Source organism: Neovison vison, chromosome 2, assembly GCF_020171115.1.
Source record: "Neovison vison isolate M4711 chromosome 2, ASM_NN_V1, whole genome shotgun sequence".
Classification (NCBI taxonomy): domain Eukaryota; kingdom Metazoa; phylum Chordata; class Mammalia; order Carnivora; family Mustelidae; genus Neogale; species Neogale vison.
This window is the reverse complement of record NC_058092.1, coordinates 14796696-14819731: the sequence shown is the minus strand read 5'-3', so window position 1 is coordinate 14819731 and position 23036 is coordinate 14796696. Positions and strand designations below refer to the sequence as shown.

Genomic DNA, 23036 nt, shown 5'->3' with positions numbered 1-23036 from the left:
CTCTCCTCCCCTCTGTCCCCCAATAATCAAGGGCTTATCAGGCGTCACCCTGAGCCAGGATGAGACAAGGGGCAGACAACAACAGAGACCACGAGGGAGGCAAGGGCGGGGGGCGGGGGAGGCAGGGCACCAGAGGGGAGCCGAAGCGGGCACGGCCAGGGTTGGAGACTGTAAGTCAGGCCGGCGGGGGCTGGGGCCGCAAGTCCTGCCCCCCCCCCCCCCCGCCTCCGCGCTCTCAGCGCGCCTGGCCCGCCCGCTCCCTGGACCCGGCCTTCCAGCGTCGGGGCTGCGCGGGCGGCGGCTGCGCCGGGGCGCCACGCAGGCTGCACGTCCTCAGCTCCCGGGCCAGGCTGAGCACCTCGGGCCGCTCGCGCTCCTCCGCGTCTGCGACCTCCTCCTCGTCCTCCTCCTGGATGCTGCTGAGGCGCGGCGCCCCACGGCCGCGTTCGGCGGGCGGCGGCCGGTAGGCGCACTTGGCGTTGAGCAGCCAGCGCAGCGGGGCGCGGGGCACCGAGGCGGCGGCGCCCCCCGCGCGGAGGTGCTGCTGGCGCACGTGGCGCGCGTCGCTCTGGCGCTGCAGGCGCTTGAAGTCGCTGAAGGCCGCCAGCGCGGTCTGGCGGAGCAGGCGGGCCAGGGCGCGCGCCTTGTGCGCCCGCGCCAGCAGCACGGCGTGGCAGCGCAGCACCACGGCCTTGTGGCGCGCCTGGTGGCGGTAGACCCAGGCGAAGACGCGCGGGTGGCGCCCGTCCGCGGTGCAGTAGGTGATGCGCGGCAGCAGGTAGGCGTGCGCCGGCCGGCGGCCCCCCGAACCCCCCGAGCCTCCCGAGGCGCCGCGCTCGCACGGCTGCATGCGGATGCCGTGAGGCCCCAGCGTCAGCTTCATCTTGGTGCCCCCGCCCGGCCCGCAGCGCGCCCAGATCTTGCCCACGGCGTCGTCGGTGCAGCCGTCGCCCTTGGCGTGCAGGGTGACGGCGTTGCCCAGGTACCACACGGTGTAGGTCGGGTCCTCCTTGTTGAGCTCCACTTTCTGGCGCCGGCTGCGGAACACGCGGCCCAGGCGCTCCAGCGGCCAGTCGGGCAGCAGGTCCGGGCAGGAGCGCAGGAAGCTGGAGAGGAGCGACGTGTAGGCGAGTCCCGGACTCAGGCTCTTCGCCTTGCACTTGGCCTCGTCCTCCACCAGCACGAATTTGTTGCGTCTCCAGGGCAGCATCGCGGCGGCGGTGGCCAAAGGGGCTGGGGGCACGGGGAGCTCACGGGCGTCCTGCCCGGCGGCCGGGGGAGGGGAGGGCGATCAGAAGCCCACGGCCCAGGGGTCGCCAGCAGCTGGGTGGCGCCGGGGCCAGTCGGTGTCCGGAGATGCCCGGTGCCCGGCCGGGCTGGCAGCCGAGAAGCCCGGGCGGCGGCCGAGCGTCCGGGAACAGACTCCCCGGGGAGTAGCTCCAGCCGTCCGGGAAGCGAAGAGGGGAGGGGGCTGGGCGTGGTGGAGGCGACCCTCAGGCCCGAACCGGGGAATCCGCGGCCCCTGGCGCTCAAATTGCGGCTGCAGGGAGGTCGCGGGAGCTGGGGCTGGCGGCTGGCGGTTCGGAGGGGTAAACCAAGAGCGCGATTGCAGTGGGGACTCCTTCAGGCGTCGCGGCTCCACCTCCCCGGGCTGCCTACATCACCGGGCGGGACCGCTAGCTCTCTTGTCCCCTCCCTTCGCCCTCCTCTCTCTCCTCCCCCGCGCCGGCTTGCGCTGCTCTTCGCCCGGGACCCGGCACAGGCGCGGTGGAACGGGTTTAATCATTCTTACTGGAGGAGTGGGGAAGGAGGGGCGGTTAGGGAGTAGAAATCTTCTGAAATGTACGGGAGGGCTTTGCTAAATGCACGTTTCTCTGACCTCCCTGGTGGTCTCCACGCTCCCCTTGGCGCATTCGGGATCCACCTCCTCTCTCCAGGTTTCCTGCTGCCTGTCAGTCACCGCGTATTCCTACCCCCATCTCTGAGTGCTTTTGGGTGGGTTCCTGATGGGGCTGGACCGGCGCACTTTGCCTCCGGTCTGCACAGCAGAAAGCCAGCTGAGGTGGCCCAGTCCTGTAGTGGAAAAGTACTGTCGCTTGGTGAAGCTTTCTCCTCGGTTCTTCCAAGGTCATGGGCCAGGCTGCTGCGCCTGAGCCGGGAGAGCAGTCACTGCTCCAGCGCCTGGTAGAGCCCCTCGCCTGGCCGGAAGCACAGGGGTACTTTTTGAGGGTGGGGGAACGTTCCGGAGCAGTCCTGGGTCTGTGGGAATTGCAGCTGAAAAGCTCCTTCTGGCCAAAGGGCTGCCTCTGGGCCCTCTGAGGATTAAATAGATAAAACTCCTGTTTGGGAACTCCTGTTTGGGAACTCGGAACCCCCTGGGTGGGGGGACGCATCTCCCCCTTTCAGGATTTGTTAAACCCTAGGTTCTATAGAATCCCAGGTCTGCTCCGATGGGGCCCTTGGGGCTCTTACACAGCCAACATCCTTGGCTTCAGAACAGGTCATCTGGGAAATCTTCTAGGTCAAGAACCAGCTCAGAGGCTTTGCCCCACCAGGCAAGCCAAGTGACCTCTGGGAGTGGGGGCAGGGGGAAGATTGTTCAACGTTCAGGGTCAGCAGGCACCAGTAGTGAGTGGCTGAGTTCAGAGTCCTTGGGGGAATCAAAGCCCACCCCCCCAAATCTTCCAAATACCCCCCCAAAACAAACAAATAAAAACCCACAACTAGGCTGTATCACGGAATGTTTCTAAAATTACATGCAAATAACGAACAGACAATTATTCAGAATTGCAGACTCTTAGCCTTGGAGGGGCCCTCACAGATGATTTGGTTTACCGTGGCCTTATTTTATTTTCAATATGGAAATGTCTATTGCTTTTTAGTGATTATAAAAGTAATATGTGCTTGTGATCAACAATCATTCAAGAAGGACATGGAAGCCTCCCGCTGTTCCCGCCGCCCTGAAGATGTGGCCTCGTTTCCCCACAAGAGAACAGGCTCTGAGAAGCACAATGAACGTTTTGAGTGCTTTTCATGGGGCTAGATTTGCCTCTTGGGCCAGAGGAGACATTAATTCAGCCAACTCCCTTTATGGAAAAAGCTTGAGGTGGTTTTGACCAGAGAGGTAGCTCATGGAGAAATCCTGCTGTTTCTTGCTTTGGGGTCTCCTGAGTAGAAGCTCCGGGTGAGGGTGCCTTGAGTCCCTCGCCCTGGTGGGAATGGCCCCAGCAGGGAAGTATTGACTGCAAAAAGGAGATACGTCCAGGCCTTTGAGGTTACTAGGTTCACATACAAGATGCAAGACACAGACTTAAATCTGCATTTCAGATAAACCACCATTTTTTCGTGTAAGTAGGTCCCCAGGATTGCACGCCTTTTGTCTGGTCCCTGAGCCTCCTGCCTCCCAGAGAAGGAGAGATCATGGAGCTACAGGTAGGCGTGCAGCCTGGAGGGCCTTCACTGCCTCTCTAAGCTGTTATGGCTTCTGTTGCCACTGCCTTTGGGACATCCCCTCTGGAGGGCGCCCCCAGGGCTGTGGGAGATCAGTGTGCAGTAGTCTGCTTTTATGTGAGCTCCCCTGGACCTCAAAGCTGCAATTGACATTGTGAGCTCATTTGTTACCTTGTTCACAACTCACTTGTCCTCACTGGCAGGGATACCCACCTCTCCCGTCCCCCCTCATTCCCCACCCCCCCACGCCTCACTTCCAGGGCTCCTCCTTACACCCTTGGGCTTGATCTCAGACCTGCACTTCTGCCAGGTTTGGTCCCTTAGCAGGCTCAGCGGCATCCAGAGCTCCGCTGTTCTTTTTATTCAGATTCTCTTCACTCTGGTCCTTGGTACGCGCTCCTTTGCATCAGCCATCATTGTTTTATGGACTATTGTGCAGTTGGATTTTTTTTTGGGGGGGGGGTCCTTCTTCCACTCATTTTTATTTCTATCATATTGATACTTGTATTATTTTTATTTTAATTTTTTGATACTTGCATTATTTTTTATTTTTTATCTTATTTTGTTTTTTAAAAAGATTTTATTTATTTATTTGACACAGAGAGAGACAGCGAGAGAGGGAACACAAGTAGGGGGAGTGGAAGAGGGAGAAGCAGGCTTCCCACCAAGGGGGGACCCCAGTGTGGGACTCGATCCCAGGACCCTGAGATCATGACCCAAGCTGAAGGCGGAGGCTTAACCCATTGAGCCATCCAGGTGCCTTTCTCTCTGAAAGTTTTAATGGTCTCCCAGAGGTATAAGTTTCATAGCGATGTGCATTGACTCTGGGCACTTGGTGAGTCTGTTAATCTGGAAATCAGTCTCTTTTCATCTGGAGATCAGTTTGAGGGACATTTCTTTGTGTTAATACCCTCCATTCTGTTTTTGTTTTTTCTTTGCAGATGTAGTTTAGTCAGATGTTGGACCTCTTGGACTGGTCTTCTCATTTTTCACGATGTTCTTTCCAATTTTCCATTTTTAAAAATGTTTGTTCTGTTTTCTGGGACATTACCTCAACTTTATCTTCCAACCTTTCCATTAGATATATTTTTTTCATATCTTTCTCATAACTTTTCACTTCAAAGATTTTATTTATTTATTTGACACAGAGAGAGAGATCGCAAGTAGGCAGAGAGGCAGGCAGAGAGAGAGAGGAGGAAGCAGGCTCCCCGCTGAGCAGGGAGCCCGATGTGGTGCTGATCCCAGGACCCTGAGACCATGACCTGAGCTTAAGGCAGAGGCTTTAACCCTCTGAGCCACCCAGGCGCCCCATAACTTTTCACTTCTAAAAGCAATTTTTTGTTCTTTTTTAGAGCATCTCATTCTTGATCATGTCTCAAAGAATAGTAGTTATAGTTGCTTTAATTTTTTTTTAAGTTTTTAGTTGTGGTAAAATACACATAACATAAAATGTACTATCTTAACCATTCTTTTTTTTTCTCTTTTAATATTTTTAGTTATTTAAGAGAGAGCGTGCGTGGGAAGGGGCAGAAGCCTCCAAGCAGGCTTCATGCTGAGTGTGGGGCCAGACTCGGGGCTTGACCTCACGACCCTGAGATCATGACCTGAGCTGAACTCAAGAGTCCGACACTTAACCGACTAAGCCACCCAAGTGCACCTACCCACATCTTAACCATTCTTTTTCCTTTCTTTTCTTTTTTTTCCATAAGAGAGACTTTTTTTTTTTAATCTGGAAAGAAATAAGCCTATAGCCTTTTTTTTTTTTACCCCTGACAGTCCAAGATAAATTTCTTTCTTTCTTTTTTATTAACATATAATGTATTATTAGCCCCAGGGGTACAGGTCTGTGAATTGCCAGGTTTACACACTTCACAACACTCACCATAGCATATACCTTCTCCAGTGTCCATAACCCTTCCCCCCACCCCCCAGCAACCCTCCATTTGTTTTGTGAGATTAAGAGTCACTTATGGTTTGTCTCCCTCCTGATCCCATCTTGTTTCATTTATTCCTTTCCTACCCCCCAACCCTCCCATGTTACCTCTCAGCTTCCTCATATCTGGGAGATCATATGATAAATGTCTTTCTCTGACTGACTTATTTCGCTCAGTTCCATCCACGTCGACGCAAATGGCAAGATTTCATTTCTTTTGATGGCTGCATAGTATTCCACTGTGTATATATACCACCTCTTCTTTATCCATTCATCTGTTGATAGACATCTATGTTCTTTCCATAGTTTGGCTATTGTGGACATTACTGCTATAAACATTCGGGTGCACGTGCCCCTTCGGATCACTACATTTGTATCTTTGGGGTAAATACCCAGCAGTGCGATTGTTGGGTCATAGGGTAGCTCTGTTTTCAACTTTTTGAGGAACCTCCATGTTGTTTTCCAGAGTACATCTAACCATTCTTAAATGTAAGTTCAGCATTGTGAATCATATTCACACTGTTGTGCAACCAATCTCCAGAACTTTCTCATCTCATAAAACTGAAATGCTATACCCATTAAACAACAACTCCCCATTTCTCCCTGTCCTAGCCCTTGGCAACCAGCATTCTGCTATCTCTGTGGTTCCATATAAGTGAATCATGCAGTATTTGTCTTTTTGTGACTGGCTTATTTACTTTGTATAATGTCCTTGAGGTTCATCCGTGTTGTAGCAGGTGCCAGAATTTCCCTCCTTTTAAAGGCTGTATAATATTCCATTGTGTGGATATACCACATTCTGTTTACCCGCTTATCTGTTGATGGACATTTGGGTTGCTTCCACCTTTTGGCTGTTGTGAATAATGCTGCTATGAATGTGAGTGTACAGATGTCTCTTCAAGGCCCTGCTTTCAAATTATTTGGCTCTAGAACCAGAAGTGGAATTGCTAGATCATATGGTAATTCTATTTTTTAAATATTTTGAAGAACTACCATGCTGTCTTCCGTAGCTGCTGCACCATTTTACACCACACGAGGGTTTTAGTTTCATCTCCTCACACTTGCTATTTTTCTGTTATTATTACTTTAAAAATATGTAGTAACCATCCTGATAGCTGTGAGGTTGGTATCGCATTGTTGTTTTGATTTGCATTTCCCTAACTATTGCTGTTGAGCATTTTTTTTTCATATGCCTGTTGGTTATTTGTGTATCTTCTTTGGGGAAATGTCTATTCAAGTACTTTGCCCATTTTAAAATTGTTCAATTGTAGGAGCTTTTTATATATTCTGAATATTAACCCCTTATGCCTGGCAAATATTTTCTCTGTTCCTTAGGTCGCCTTTTTATTCTGTTGATTATGTCTTTTAATGCACAGAAGTTTTAAATTTTGCTGTAGTTCATTTTATCTATTTTTACCCTTATTGCCTGCCATTTTGGTGCACTGCCAAATTCAATGTCATGAAGTTTTCTCCCTTTGTTTTATTCTATGAGTTCTATAGTTTTGCCCTTACTTTTAGGTCTTTGAAACATTTGGAGTTAGTTTTGGCATATGGTGTGAGGTGAGGATCCAACATAATTTTTTTTTTTTTTTTGGGGTATAGGGGTATCCAGTTTTTCTAGCACCATTTGTTGAAAAGACTGTCCTTACCTCTGTAGTGATCTTGGCACCCTTGTCAAAAAATCATTTGACCACATATGCAAGCATTTATTTCTGGGCTTTCCATTCTATTCCATTAGTTTATGTTGGTCTTTGTGTCAGTACTGCGCTGTTTTGATTACCGTAGTTTTGTGGTAAGTTTTGAAAAAAGAAAGCGTGAGACCCCCAACTTTATTTTTCTTTTTCAAGATGGTTGTAGCTATCTGGGATCCCTTGAGAGTCCATGGGAACTTCAGGATGGATATATTTATTTCTGCAAAAAGCGCCACTGGGATTTTTAAAAAAAGATTTTATTTACTTATTTGACAGAGAGAGACACAGCGAGAGAGGGAGGACAAGCAGGGGGAGTGGGAGAGGGAGAAGCAGAGAGGAGTGGGAGAGAGAGAGAGCAGAGAGCCTGATTCGGGGCTCAATCTCAGGACCCTGGGATCATGACCTGAGCCGAAGGCAGACGCTTAATGACTGAAACACCCAGGTTCCCCGTGCCTTTGGGATTTTGATAGGGATTGCATTGAATATGTAAATTTCTTTGGGTAGGATAGACACATTGTAACAATATGACGTCTTCCAGTCCATGAACATTGTCATTTATTTGTGTCCTCTTTAATTTCTTTCAGCAACATTTTATAGGTTTCAGTGTACCGATCTTTCCCCTTCCTGGTGAAGTTTATTACTAACTATTTTATTCTTTCTGATGCTATTGTAAATGAAATGTTTTCTTAATTTCCTTTTCAGATTGTTCATTGTTAGTGTATAGAAATGCAATAGATTTTTGTGTGTTGGTTTTATATTTTGTAACCTTGCTGAACTTACTTTAAAAGTTTTTTGTGGTATTTTTATGGTTTTCTAATTATAGTTGTTTTTATTTGTTATTTTTATTATTTTTTAAAAGACCTTATTTACTTATTTGTCACAGAGAGAGAGAGCACAAGCAGGTGTAGCAGCAGGCAGAGGGAGAGCAGGCTCCCTACTGAGCAAGGAGCCCGATGTGGGACTCCATCCCAGGACCCTGGGATCATAATCTGAGCTGAAGGCAGACGCTTAACTGACTGAGCCACCCAGGCATTCCAGTTGTTTTTATTTTAACATTTTATTTATTTATTTATTATTATTGTTATTATTTCTGGAGACTGTTGTGATTTTTATTCAATCTGGTATCCTGATTAAAATAAGAGCAATAAGAATTATGTTTTATAATCATTGCATTATTACTACATCATTCTGATAAGGCTTTACATTGATTATATATAGAGAAAAAGATAACCTTGGAATTATAATTATAGTTGTTTTAAAAAGCCCTCTTCAGTTTCAGGCATTGCTCTGCTCCCTAGGTTCCTTTTTCTTGTTTTTCATTTTTTTATTATTCATTTCTAGAACTATAAATCTCTGATTCTCATGTGGACAGCTTTCCCTTACTGTCTGGGAATCCTTGTTTCTTGTGTCTGAGAGGCACAAACGCAGTCTGGAAACTCGTTATGTCTGAGGAGTGGAGAGGGATGACAGGACTTGTTGTGCCTGGCCTCAGTATCTGACGACGAACTCAGCTGTCGATGTTATAGGCAAGCCGGACAAAGGCTCTCCTTGCCAGAGCTTGAGTCAAAACCTTGTGCTCCGTTTTTGCTCTGGCCCCAGTCCTGCATCGCTTGGTCATAGCAAGAAACTCAGTAGGTCACTTTACTGATAAAGTAGGGCCCTGCCCTCCGTATCTGGTCACCCTCAATGTCTGATCCAACTCCTCACCCCCCACCACCCTGCAGGGAAGATCTGATCACCTTCAGCAAGAATCTTGCGGAGTCGGTTTAGTGAGAAGAGCCCCTCATCCCTGTTGGAGCCTCTTAACTCTCCACCCACTGAGTCCACGCTACTCCTTGGCTATAAAGCCCCACTTGTTCTTGCTGTTTTGGGAATGGAGCCCAGTTCTGTACCGAGGTCTCATTTCCCCTGTTGCAATCACTTCTGGATGAAACCTGTTTTTACCACTTTAACAGTCCAGCTCTGGTTTTTCTCGAACAACCCTCACAACATCAAGGTCTGTAGGACTTTTCTTTTGGGCAAGCCACTGGCCCCAGAGAGAACTTCTAGAGCGGCCTGCACCTGGAGGAGGGCTGCTTCCCTCTGGGGGAGGAGTGGAGATGGGGCCTCCTGCCTCCTGCCTTCTGATGGCCAGACAGGCTGTCCGGGAATCCCTCACCCGGTCTGTGCCCCGGGGTCCTCAGTCCAGATGCCCTGGGGACAGTCCCTCTAGAGAGGAAGGCTTTAGTCCACCACCCAAGGGCAGAAGTGGGAATGTGTGCGCTTCTCAGGAAAGGGGATGGCATCTAGGGCTCTCACTGCCGCCTTCCACCTGATCCCAGTTCCTGGACCCCACCCCCCCGGCATGACTCTTGTGAGGTTTCTGTTGTCCCCACCCTACTAAGCTTGCTACCCCTTGCCCGTGTGCTGTCCTTCTTCCAGAATGTTCTTAACACCTCGGAGTGGCAGTCATCACTTTTCTCTTTTTTTCTTGTCAGTTGATGCCACTTTTGGTCTTTTGTTGTCATCTTGGTGAGGCTTGGGGAAGGACTGGGGAGTTTCCCTCAATTCCCCATGTCTACTGGAAGTCTCTCCTCAGTAGTTTCAGAGGGACCATTATTTTATTATTATTATTATTTTAAAGATTTTATTTATTTATTTGACAGAGAGAGATCACAAGTAGGCAGAGAGGCAGGCAGAGAGAGAGGAGGAAGCAGACTCCCTGCTGAGCAGAGAGCCTGATGCAGGGCTCGATCTGTGGGATCATGACGTGAGGCGAAGGCAGAGGCTTTAACCCACTGAGTCACATAGGCACCCCATTATTATTTTATCATTTTAAAAAGATTTTTTATTTTAGAGAGAGAGAGAGAGAGAGAGAGCGCAAGCCAGGGAGGGGCGGAGGGAGAGGGAGAATCTCAAGCAGCTCTGTGCTGAGTGCCAGCTGGACACAGTTCCGTGTCACTCTCCTCAGATCCTGACCTGAGTCAAAACTGAGCGTCAGGCACTGAGCCGACAGAGCCCCCTGGGCGCCCCACAGATGGGTCAGCGCAGTGCTTAGGAGTCACATGTCATATTCTCATGACCATTTGTTCCTGGGATCATAAAAGCACCTCGATGCACATCAATTGATTCGTTAATCTGTATTTATTTATATATTCATTCAGCAATGTTTTTCTGCCAATTGAGGAAGCTGGACGCATCGCCATTGTCCTTTTTAGTCTGGACATTGTGCCATCATAGGAATCGTTTTATTGAGTCGGTGCTGAGTTCAAAACCAGACACTGCAGGGGACACTGAAGAAATGCGTGAGATGTTCCCACTGTCGCCAGCCACTGAGAGGCTCCCTCTGATTCCTGCCTCCCTGGTATTCATGCCTGTACATTGTCCCCCCACCCCCACACTGAGGAGTCCTGGCATAGGTTATGGGCCAGCTATTGGAGAAAGGACATGGAGTGGTTTCTTTTATTTTCTTTTCTTTTTTTTAATTTTTAAAGATTTTACTTATTTATTGCCAGAGAGAGAAAGAGAGAGCATACACAGGGAGAGGAGCAGACAGAGGAAGAAACAGTCTCCCTGCTGAGCAGTGGGGCTCGCTCCCAGGACCCTGGGATCGTGACCTGAGCTGAAGGCAGATGCTTAATCGACTGAGCTGCCCAGGTGCCCCATGGTGTGGTTTCTGAGGCAAGGACATTGTGGGTCACCGTCTTTGGTGGAAATCAGCTGCTGGGTCACGAGGACACTCGAGCAGCGAGTGTCTGGAGGAGTCTACATGGGGAGAAACTGAGGCCTCAAGCCAAGAGCTGGCATCAATTCATCACGCATGTGAGGGAACCACTTGGAAGTGACCTGGCTGCCCGAGTCAGACCTTCAGGTGACCCTGACCCAGCTTTCATCTGGACTGCAACCTTATGAGGGACACTGTGCCAGACCATGAGGCTCCCCTGCCCTCCACAAACTGGGACGTAATAAATGCTTACTGGGGTCTTCACTTGCTAAGCTTTGGGAGGGAGGATTTTTTTTTTTTTAAGCAGAAGATAATTAAGACAATCCCTAATCTGTCAACAGCCCCCCCCTTCTCTATATCTCTATGTGATTGCGCTCCACCCCCACTCCTGGCTTCTCTGGGAGACCCTCTCTTGGCCTCAGCCAGGCTATGCCAGGCTCCTTCCGGTCCTGCCACCTCCCCAGCCCTGTCCCGTCCTCTCTGCAGGTTGTTCCTGCTCACCCCTGTGCTTCCCCTTCGTCTCGTTCTCTTCTAGCCTGTTCATCTTCCAAGCCAATGCTGATGTGTCACCGCCAGAGAAACAGTCTCCTAAGCTCTCCCGCCTTCCCTTGGTTCTGTTCCTGACAGCACCCTTAAAGCATTGATCAGAATTTTCATCGTGTCGTTATATGTGTAATCATTTGTATAAGGCTTGATTCTCTCTACCCCTAAGACTCGGAGCATGCCGAGAGCAGGGAGTGTGTCCATCCTTTATGCTGCTGAACCCCACAGTGCCCCCGAGAGCATCCAGAACCTAGTAGGTTCTGAAAAGACATTTGTTGGACATGAGCATGAGAAAGAGAGGTGCTTCTGCCTGCTGACTCAGTGGTCATCCTCTCCGCTAAGACAGAAGCAGCTTAGAGCAAATCCCGAGTACGTTGTTCTTAAAGGACAGCACACACACTTAAATTTAAAAAAGAAAAAAAACAAAAAGCAAAAAAAACCTAAAACACAGAACTCACTTCTGACAATGATTCATTTTGTGACCTTGGGCGGCTTGCCTTCCTTCTCTGAAAAAGGTAGAGAGTGCAATGTTTCTCTTGAAGGCTGGGAACCGTTTCATTTAGAGGGCTTTTGGCAAGGTTTTCAGAGCTCTTAAAGTACAGTTTTCTTAATATTCAGGTGGTTGCAAGTGATTGCGTAAATGGTGAATAGAAATGAGTTATGTTCCGGTGTGGCGGCATCACAGTTCTAGGGCTGTGTGTGTGTGTGTGTCTTTGGGTGCTAAACTGATAGACCTTTGTGTGTCTGTTTGTTTTAAAGAAGAATTTATGTTTGTTCTAGACTGCTCATGAACATCTAAAATTCTACAGATTTGTTTGAAGCTGAATTTTTTAAAAAGATTTTATTTACTTATTTGACAGAGAGAGAAAGACAGTGAGAGAGGGAACATAAGCAGGGGGAGTGGGAGAGGGAGTAGGAGGGAGCCCGATGCAGGGCTCCATCCCAGGAATCTGGGATCAGTACCTGAGCTGAAGGCAGATGCTTGACGACTGAACCACCCAGATGCCCCTGAAGTTTTGTATTTTACAAAGATTTATTTATTTGAGAGGGAGAGAGAGTATGATTGGGAGGGGCAGAGGGAGAGAGAGAACATCAAGCAGGCTCCACAATGAGGGCAGAGTGATCTCACAACCCTGAGATCAGGCCCTGAGCTGAAAGCAAGAGGCAGATGCTCAGCCGAATGTGCCACCCAGGCGCCCCTGTTTGAAGCTGTATTTGAAGCTGTATTCATTTCTAAGTCATTTGGCTCTATTCTTTTGTGATAATAATAAACCCATATTTAGTGAAAGCTAACTCGGCACCAGGCATTATGCAAAACCTTTTCCTTCAACAAGCCAAACCTTACAGTCACTTTTTGCCAGGCAGGAACTCTTGTAATCCCCATTTTACAGATGAGGGGACTGAGGCTCAAAGATGATAGATAGCTTCTCTAAGGCCATGCAGCGGGTGAAGAAAGAGCTGAAATCTGTTTGGCATGCTCTTAACCTTTGGAAAAATTGCACATGTGGATTTGTGATTCAGAAATTTTAAAAAAGGAGTGGGGTAGGGGCTCCTGAGTGGCTCAGTCGGTCAGGTCTCTGGCTCTTGATTTTGTTTCAGGTCATGATCTCAGGGTCAAGAGACTGAGCCCCCACGTCAGGCTCTGAGCTCAGCGTGGAGTCTGCCAGAGATTCTCTCTCTTTCCCTCCCCCTCCGCTTGTGCTTGCTTGCTTGCTTGCTTTCTTTTATTTTTAAAGATTTTATTTGTTTATTTGACAGAGGGAGAGAGATCACAAGCAGGCAGAGAGGCAGGCAGAGGGAGAGGGGGAAGCAGGCTCCCCGCTGAGCAAAGAGCCCGACGCAAGGCCTGATCCCAGCACCCTGAGATCATGACCGGGGCCAAAGGCAGAGGCTTAACCCACTGAGCCACCCAGGCGTCCCTGCTTGTGCTTTCTAAATAAATAATTAATTAATTTTAAAAAAAGGAAAGAAAAAGAGGAGTGTGGCAAGAATTCCTGTTCATTCAGGAGGATGTAAAATGTCAAGACGGAGCCTTCGGGATAGCGTTGGTCCACGATCAGATGCCTGAGTGCCGAGTGGTATAAAGGTAGGAGATGAACACGGGTGATGGATGAAATGTTATTTTCAGCGCACCTGTGTTCACGAGATAAGCTCCTGGTGCATCCATCAAATTATAGTCTGGTTCAAAGCAAAATCACGTTTGCGTAACAAACAGAAGAGTCTCCACTGAGGCCCGTGTTTGGGTACAGCTGGCTCTTGGGAATGCAGACAAGAGGAGACAGCCGTGTCCCCCCACCCCCCAGGCCCTGAGCCCGGGCAGGTGGGAGCAAACACAAGGCCAGAGGCAGGGATGTGGCTCCGTTTTGTCCCGAAGCTGATCTCGACGGGCCCCCCCACTCCACTGGACCCCCTTCTCTAAGCAAATGTGGTCAGTCTTCAGTCACTTTGCCAGCCTTTCAACAGATGAGTTCTGAGTACTCGCTATGTGGCAGGCACGGGGGACAGGAGCCAGCAAGCTATGTGTGGGTCGTGTCTGGAGCTTATAGTCTTGGCTGGGAGAGGGGCGTGTGTCCTAGGAATGTACACAAAACGAATGATTATGCAAATCATTATTTAACTATGTGGTGAGAACAGAGGGCTCTGAAAAGGGGCAGGGGCAACCTGCCTGAGGAAGTCATTTCATTTGAAATCTAGGGGTGTTGGCCGAGGAGAGACTATTAAAAAAGCACAGGTTTGGGGCGCCTGGGTGGCTCAGTCATTAAGCATCTGCCTTTGACTCAGGTCATGATTCCAGGATCCTGGATGGAGTCCCACATCGGACTCCCTGCTCGGCAAGGAGTCTGCTTCTCCCTCTCCCTCCCCTGTGCTCATGTTCTTTTTCTCAAATAAAAAAAAATTTTTTTTTTAATAAATAAGATTTTTTAAAAAGATGTTATTTATCTATTTGACAGAGAGAGAGATCACAAGTAGGCAGAGAGGCAGGCAGAGAGAGAGGAGGAAGCAGGCTCCCTGCTAAGCAGAGAGCCTGATGCGGTACTCGAGCCCAGGACCCTGAGATCATGACCTGAACCAAAAGCAGAGGCTTAACCCACTGAGCCACCCAGGCACCCAGGCACCCCCCCCTTTTTTTTTAAAGCATAGGTTTATTTAGTTATCTATGAAACAATTCCCTCCACAATGCAGTGGCTTACAACAGGAATAATTATTTGATTACCTCTCAGGGTTTCTGTGGGTCAGGAATTTGGGGGCAGCTCCCCTGGCTAGTTCTCAAGGTCTCTCCTCAGATCTCAGCCACATGCTGGCTGTGGCTGCAGTCATCTGAAGGGTCGCCTGGGGCTGGAGGGTCTGCTGTGACAGGGCTCACCCCTGTACCTGACAAGATGGCACGGCTGTTGGCTGAGGCCTTAGTTTCTCTTCATGGGACAGCTTGCATGTTCTCGTGGAATGGTGGCTGACTTTTCCCCAGAGAGAATGAGCCTAGAGGCCAGCACAGAAGCTGCAAAACCCTTTATGATTAGTCTCCAAAGTCAGAGTGTCTCTCTGCCGTGTTCTATTGGTCACTCAGGACCAGTCCTGCTCCAGGCTGGGAGGGACTATATCAGGTTATGTGTGCTGGGAAATTGGACTCTTGGGAGGCATTTTAGAGACAGTTACAAATGATGGGTCAGTAGGGGTTGAGCAATGGCCCTCCAATACAACGCTTTCCTGGAGCCCTTGCAATGGGTGGGTGGGCCCTATTCCACACCACTCAAACCACTGGACCTGTGGCCAGGTACTGGTCGTTGCTGTTTCCCATTGTTGCTCCCAAATCAAAATCCCTTTCTCCCCCCCTGAAATCTCCCATGTCACCAGACTGTGCCACCCACATACTGTGGCCATTTACCAGCCCCAGGGAACTTTTCCCCCTGAAAGATGTTAAGTCCTGGCTCATTGTTCTCTGCTGTAGCCACAAACAGGATCCCCCACCATTTCAGCCCCCATTTCCTCCTGTGAGGATCCTGTCTCCTGCCCCAGTCTTAGCACTCATTCCCATGATCCTACCCTTGACCTTGACATTATCAAAAGCTGCAATCCCATCATCATATCAACTGAAAGCATCCTTTAGTACAAGACTTTACCTTCTAGTGCGTCCTCTCCTGCAGTTCTTGGACCCCACCTGGTCCTCTCTTTCACGGATCTTACTACCTTTGTACCCTGCTCATAGCTTGATTCGCTCCTCAACTGAGCTCTGAGGCCGTGACTCGCTGGCATATCCTTGTATTCGTCTCCCGCTGCTGCTCTTACAGATTACCACGGACCTGATGGCCGAAAACAACACAAATCCATTTTCTCGCGGTTCTAGAGGTCTGAAATCTGAAATGGGCCTCACTGGGCTAACACCAAGCCCTTGGTAGGCTCCAGGGAGGACTCTGTTCCCTTGCCTTCTCTAGCTTCTAGGGGCCACCCACATTCTTGGGCTCATTGCTCCTTCCACCATCAGCAATGGTGGGCAGAGTTTGGCCTGATCATTTGTGTCTTTTCTGTCTTCCTCTTCCACTTAGAAAGACCCCTTGAGATCACACTTGGCCTGTCTGAACAACGCAGTATAATCTCTCCGTTGCGTGGTCCGCCGATTGCCAGTCTTTATTCTATCTGCTACCTTAACTCGGATTCCTGTTCGCCTTGTAATCTAACATATGCCGAGATTCCAGGGATAAGGCTGTGGATGATATCTTTGGGGAGGGGGCCGTTATTCTGCCTCCCACAAGTCCCCTCAAGTGCTTTGCTCTTCCCCCAGGTTGAATTACCAACCCGAGCAGAATCCCAAATCTCGCTTCACCCAACCATCCACCTACTGCACCCGCGCAGCTCGGCCTGGCTGGACCAAGACAGAGACCGCAGCTTGGTCTCCATTCACGACTGTTCATCTGAAGCAGACATCAGCCAGCCGGCCGGTTCTACTCTATGTCCCGAGTCCATTCACTCTCCCGCTTTCTGTGATGACTTCACACCTCCTCTCCCTCCAGACCCCCACGCCTCCTTCCTGGTCTTCACTCTCAGCTGTGGATCTTGCTTTCTACTTCACAAAGAAAACTGGGGCACTAGGAAGAGAACTTCCTCAGACTCAGCAGCACACCCACCCGCCCACCTGCATCTGTGCTCACATGCTGCTTCCTTTCTGCTACCGTGGAGCAGCTGCCTAGAGCCGGCCCTCCACCGCAGGGAGTGAGCCCACCGCCCACCCCATTTCCCTCCCGGAGAGCCCCTGTGCCCTCTTCTGTGTTCTCAATTCCCCCCCACTCCCCTCTTTTGGGGAATTGTGCCATCAGCATACAAACTGCCATCATTTTTCATCCCATACAAAATGAGAACAAAATAAAATCCTCTCTTGATCTGACATGCTGTCTTTAGCCAGTGCCTACTTCCCCACTGTTCTTTGCAGTGGAACTTGAAAACATGCTCTCTGCTTCTTGGGTCCAGTTCCTTCCCTCCAGGTATCCTGGATCCGTTCGTTCATATCCGGCCTTGGCTTCCACTGTGCTTCTCAAGGTCACGGCTGACTGCCAAGCTGCTAAATCAGTGTCGACTTTCAGTGCGCACCTTAACTGAGCTCCCAGCAGCATTTGATACATCTGGTCACCCCTTCCTCCAGAACATCCGTCTTTACATCCTCTTTGGTGTCCTTGTCTCTCCATGGCCACACTCTCAAGTTCCTCCACCGGGCTCCCCTCATCTCCTTGACCTTCAGGTGCTGGAGTGCCCACACTCCCTTGGTGATCTCATCTGGGCTCTTAGCCCAAAGTACCATTTTATAAGCCAACGACCTCCAAATTCTGTCTGTAGCCGGGACCTCTCCTCTGAACTCCAAACTCTTTCCTATCCGAGACTTGCAGGTCACATAAACGTCTCAAAATGAAAATGACCCAAACCAGTGATGACTAGCCTGCCAGTTACTTGGGCAAGAATTGAGCATCAATCTTGACTCCTTCCTTTCCTTCACACCCTCAGCCAGTCCTTCTTCCCTTTTACCTCGGCTCTTATTTCAAGAACGTCGGAGGTCTGACCGCTTCCCACCACACCCACTGCCCCTACCCTACTCTCTGCCCTCATTCTCTGCTGTATTTTTCTCCATTGACGTGTTTCCGTTTATCTCGGTTTCCTATTGTCACTATGACAAATGACTACAAGCAGTGGCTTAAAACAACCAAAACTTATTATCTTAATAATTCTGGAGATCAGAACGCCTTAGGGCTATATTCCTTTTGGAAGCTTGGGGGATAATCTGTTTCCATTTTCCACCTTCTAGAAGTTTTCTAAACTCCTAGGTCTGTGGCTCCTTCCTCCACCTTCAAAGCCAGCAGCATAGCCTCTTGTTTATCTGGGGCCCACCTGGATAATCCAGGATAAGACCCTCATCTCAAGATCCTTAACTTAATCATGACTGCGGAAACCCCTTTTGCTACTTCAGATGAAATATTCACAGATTCACAGGGATTAGGATATCTTTTGCAGGGGGCGGGGCGCTTGTCAACCTACCCCAACTTCTGAAAAATCATCTTTTCCTTCTGTGTTGTTTATCATCTGTCTTCGTGGGGGCAGGATTTAGACTCTTTGAGGAAGGTTTTTGTCTGTATCCCCAGTGCCTAGGACTATCCGTGGTTGATAGTAGCTGCTCAATAAATGCTATTGTGGCATAAACACCTGTTGTTTCGGCTGTTTGCCTGTTTTTGGGCTATGTGCCCCCAGCAACGTTGGCTCCTGTTGGAAAGTCCCTGCCACCTAAGCAGCAGGCAGTGTTAACAGTGCCCAGGGTGGTTTCAAGGAGGGCACTGGGCAGCCCCCCCAGCCCAGCCAGGCTAATGGGAGCTGCACTTCCCTTCCATTTTTTCCTAGGCTGCTTCAGTGCAATTCGATTTAATTCTTTGATGTTTTTTTGAGTGGCGAGGTGGAAGGCTCAGTCCCGCCCCGCCGCACCAGGAGATGTCTAGAAAGAGCCACCGTCTCCCTCAGCTTCAAGCCCGAGATTCATCTCCAGTCTCGAAAACGGTATTTGGTTACCATGGCAACTGAACTTCTAAAAAAACGGATGTCAAGCAACATGCGGATCCCAGTGCTCATGGCAACCACCGTTCTGCATATTTTGGGGAGAAAATGTGTCTTGTCTTCTTCCTGCCTGGGGGTTGAGGAGGGGGAAGGTGAGCTGAGCAGCACCAGATTTCCTTCCAGAATTGATGAGCCCCTGAGGGTATCAGGTTAGAGGCTGAGCCCCTCCCCCAGTGTAAAAACAGCTCTTTTCCACAAGGTTGCATAACCAATGTCTAACACACACCCGCCCCCCGCCCCCCGCGACACACACACACCCTGGGAAGGAGATCTGACTCCTGCCCCTCTCTTCTTTGATGCTTTTCAAATCCCTGGGGCCTTGCTTGGCTTCCGCTGGGCACATATATGGGAACCCTCGTCCCCCACTTCCCATGGGCTGAGGATCTGACAGGTGGAGGCATAACCCTATAAGGCTTTACCCATTGTCCTGCTTATTTGCTCTTCGATTCATTCATGCATTTCCTCAGTAAAAATTCACTAAGACCCTCCTGTGTGCCAGACCCTGTGCTGGGGCTGTGGGGGGCAAGTAGGACACGATTCAGTGATCCTTGTTCTCCAGCCCAGAATCTTGCAGAGGAGATAAGTAAACACTCAAATTACATAGTGGCTTGAAAGAAAGAGGCGTCATGCATAAGGCACAGGGAGGAAGGGGGTGCTTAGCTCTGGCGTAGATGTAGGTGGGGGGAGGAAATCAAAGAACCCAGCCTTGTTTTAGCTTCTTTTATGGAAAAAATTGGCCCAATTCTATTCATTCGAGGAAGACTTAAGAAAATACCTCTGACAGCTTTCTCAAAGGCATTTTGGCCTCTCCACTCCCTCAAGGGAAGACGCACATTTTCCCCAGTATAGTGTTTCTGAAATCAAGATGTCTTATGATCAATGTCCCTATTTAATGAAGCATTTTTTTCCTCACTCCCAATAAAGTTGATAGTGTGTCTTATAATCAGTGGTGTCTTAGGATCAAGAAAATGTTGTTCCCAATAGTCATGAGTAACTAAGCCTGAGACCTCTGAGAATCTCCTCCGCCTCGGATTCCTGCTCATATTTTTTCCCTGAGGAAGTGTAGCCTTTCCTGTTAGAAATCAGGTATGAGGGGCATTGGGGTGGCTCAGTCGGTTTAGTGTCTCCCTTTGGCTCAGGTCATGATCTTAAGGTCCTGGGTCTGAGTCCCAAGTCAAGCCCTGAGTCGGGGCTCCATGCTCAGCCGGAAGTCTGTTTCTCCCTCTCCTCTTGTCCCTCGCTCAGCTTGTGCGAATGCTCTCTCTGTCTCTCAAATAAATAAACAAACTAATCAATTAAAAAAAGAAAAGAAACAAGGTATGGTTCCAGTCAGAAGGATTTCGAGGGGTTCCCTGACTTGGGTAGCAGCTAAGTTAGCGTTCAAGAGCCAGACAGCCTGGGTTCCCTTCAGGTCCAGGCTCCTTGCTGTGAGACACTCTCAGACCCTCATCTGTAAGTTCATTTTATTACGTAATTTTATCCTTCCATTTGTTCATTCAACTAATTTTGTTTGAGCACCTACTATGAGTTGGGCACTATCAAAGAACTAGGAATGCAGGAGTGGACAAAACATAAAATCTCTGCCTTCGTAAGCTTACATTCCATTGGGATGGACCAATGATAAAAACACAAATTATTAAAATAGAGTACATTAGATGGTAGTAACTGCTCTGGAGAAAAAAGAAGCAGGAAGTGGGTGGGGACAGCTAGTGCAGGGTAGTTAGGCTTAGCAGTTGTGATTAGGTTCACTTGGGAGTAACAAAAAAAAGTCAAAATGATGGTGACTTAAAAAAAGACAAAAGTTCACTTCTTTATGATAGATGTAGGAAGTCCAGGCTGACTTTATACCCACTAGGGATCCAGGACCCATTTATCTTACTGCTCTGCTATCCTCAGCACCTGGCTTCTCCCTCGTGATCCAGAATGGCTGCTGGAGCTCCAGCTAGCTTGACTATATTCTAGCCAGCAGGAAGAAAGGAGGGAGTGCAGGAGGAGGGGCTTCTTTATAAAATCAGGACGTGTCTTGTGATCCAAGTATGTATCTATTGGAGCGTTTCTTTTTCTACTCTTAATTAAACTGATGTTTGTTAAGAACATTCCCTGGAATGTGACATTTCCCTTTCCTCTCCTTTGTCTGGAACTTTGTTGCTGAGATGGTTATACTTTTGGAAGAAGGGCCGGGAAATGCCGTTTTTATGTGCCCAGCTGAAACCAGGAGCTTTTATGACAAGGCAAGAATGGATGGGACCAATATTGGGTACGGTTAGCATCTCTGCCACTCCCTGTCACACAGATTTGATTAGATAATGCATTCAAAGGATTTCACATAGAATAAGCACTCGGCGAATATTAGCTATATTTCAGGGCGGGTTTTCTCCATGTATGTGTGGTTGGGAGCTATTTGCGCCTGGTAAACATTGAGTAAACGGGGGTCCAAGGGTCTTAAGTGACTGCCCCATGGCCACAGAATGGAATGATCGTGGGTCCTGTCTGGGGAGCTTGAGTGGGTCTGCCTGGGAAAGAGCAGGGAGTCATAGGGGGGTGAGGGTGTGTCAGGGATGACCCTGTGGAAGTCCTCTGAGTTCGAGGACCCACACGATGCCGTAGGAGTTAGGACCCCGACAATGAGCATTGTGCTCTGTGCCTCCGCGCTACCGGCTTCCCCAGACTGCAGCCCTTTCCAGCACGTGGGCCTTGTTACCTCTCCTGCCAGCCTGAGAGGTGTTGGCCACACAGTTTGGTGGCTTTTCGGAGCCATTTCTTTCACTCGGACATGCCTCTGCTCTGCTCAAAAACTCCTTGTTGCTTCCTGAGTAGAGTGCGGACTTCACCATTTGGTGGGCATTGATATACAAGTTTATTAAAGTAATCAGTTATAGGACCTCATGGTCGGGCTTTATTTTTTCCAGCCTCTTTCCCCACCATTTCCACACTCCCTGCTCCAAGTGGACTCTTTTCTTTTGTAACTCAATTGTTGCATTTTTTTTTTTGAACATCAGGTTATCAAACTGTGATTTAAAAATAATTGTTTCAATGGAAAAAAACCAAACAAACGAGGGTTAGGCTGTTTCAGACTTACAATACTCAGAGTTGTCTTAGCTTACCAGACAGTTTCCTGGCCTCAACCTGCAGCCCCTGGACCACAGGAACAAATATATGTCCCAGATGTCACCACCGTATTATCCCACCCCTTGGTCACAGTGATTGGTCCAGGCATGGGCACGTGACCAAAGATAACCAATGCGAGGTCTTCCCTGAGATTTTCCTGAATGCCCTACTGGGAAACTCTCCCAGTCCCCTCTCCTATTTTGCTTACAAGGCAAAGAGCTTAACCCGGAGCTGCTTGCAGTGATGATGTAATTGTAAGGAGAAAGACGAATAGTGGTAGGAGAAGGAAGTAAAAAGGCAGTGGAAAAATGGGGAGGAGGGAGAGGGAAGGGGAGAAGAGAAGAGAATGTATAAATAGGGGTGCCTTTCAGTCCTGGATCCATGTGCCCTATTGGCCAGCATCACCACTGTACCTTTTCTATTTAGAATATTGTTTTGTAAATATTTTTTCCTTTTTGGCTTCAGCTAGTTTGAGTTGAGCCAGGGCTGGGACTGGAGGAAGGCAAGCTTGTTTGTAGGGACCTGAGAATGAGTGCCTCCTTAAATTTGCATCCTAGAGTACAAGCTGGTTCACCTTCATCTTTGGCCCTCCGTTGAGTTTCACTGACTTGTAACTGAATGAATTTTTGATCAATAAAAATTCTATTTATATTTTGTAATCACAAGTTAAAAACATACTTGTTGATCAAATTGGCCAAATACATCTAAATATTAATGAGTGCCTCCTGTAGAACATAGGCGACTGGATCAAAGTCCATGGGTATCTAGACCAAGAAAGGAAACTGTAGCCCATTTCACAACTGCCAACTACTGGCTGGGCTGTAACACAAGCTATTACATCAAGAACATGGTTGTGTTGGTTATAATGTGATCAGTTGTCATTATACATTTCTGAGTTCTTGTTGCTGCGGCATGTCTTATGGCTGGTGGAGTGGACACTGATCCATCTCCCTTTCTTGGGTTACAGTGCCTAGAACAGTGTGTGTTGCATAGAAGGCAATCAGTAAATATTTATTGGATTGGACTGAACAACACTGATCTTTGGCCAATCCTCACACCATAATGCATCTAATATAGGTTACACCATTCCTTTTTTGACAAGTCAGTGTTTTCCTTCCCTGTCCTCAGTGATTAGCTCAGGGACAGATATGAAATCCAAGGCAGTCCATGGAACTCAAATCGTAGGAACTTTTTTGAAACAATTGAGAAAGGGAAGTCCTCTGCTTTATGACTGCTTTATGACCTGGGGACTGACTGCCTCAGAATGGAAAAGGAGAGAGAGAGAGAGAGAGAGAGAGAGAGAGAGAGAATGAGTCCTGATAACATAACCTGAGTCCTGGATCCAGCCAACACTGAATGTTTTAGTTTCTGAACTAAGGCATTCTATTTTCAAGCATGTTGAAGTTGAGTTTCTGCACTTGTCCCTGAAAGAGCCCTCATAATGCAGCTGTCTTTTTATCTTTGGATCTCTTAGGATGCTCTTGCTGGTAATACCAATGGCCAGTTCACTGGGATTATGCGATAG

The 23036-nt window shown here is 48.7% G+C and overlaps 1 protein-coding gene across 1 annotated transcript; it reads right to left on the bottom strand.

The window, feature by feature from the left end:
* Window positions 1-235: 235 nt before the first annotated feature.
* Window positions 236-1256, bottom strand: FAM43B (family with sequence similarity 43 member B). Its single transcript, XM_044236311.1, has one exon. The coding sequence runs from the start codon at window positions 1208-1210 to the stop codon at window positions 236-238; it is 975 nt and encodes a 324-aa protein (XP_044092246.1). The 5' UTR covers window positions 1211-1256.
* Between the last annotated feature and the right edge of the window lie 21780 nt (window positions 1257-23036).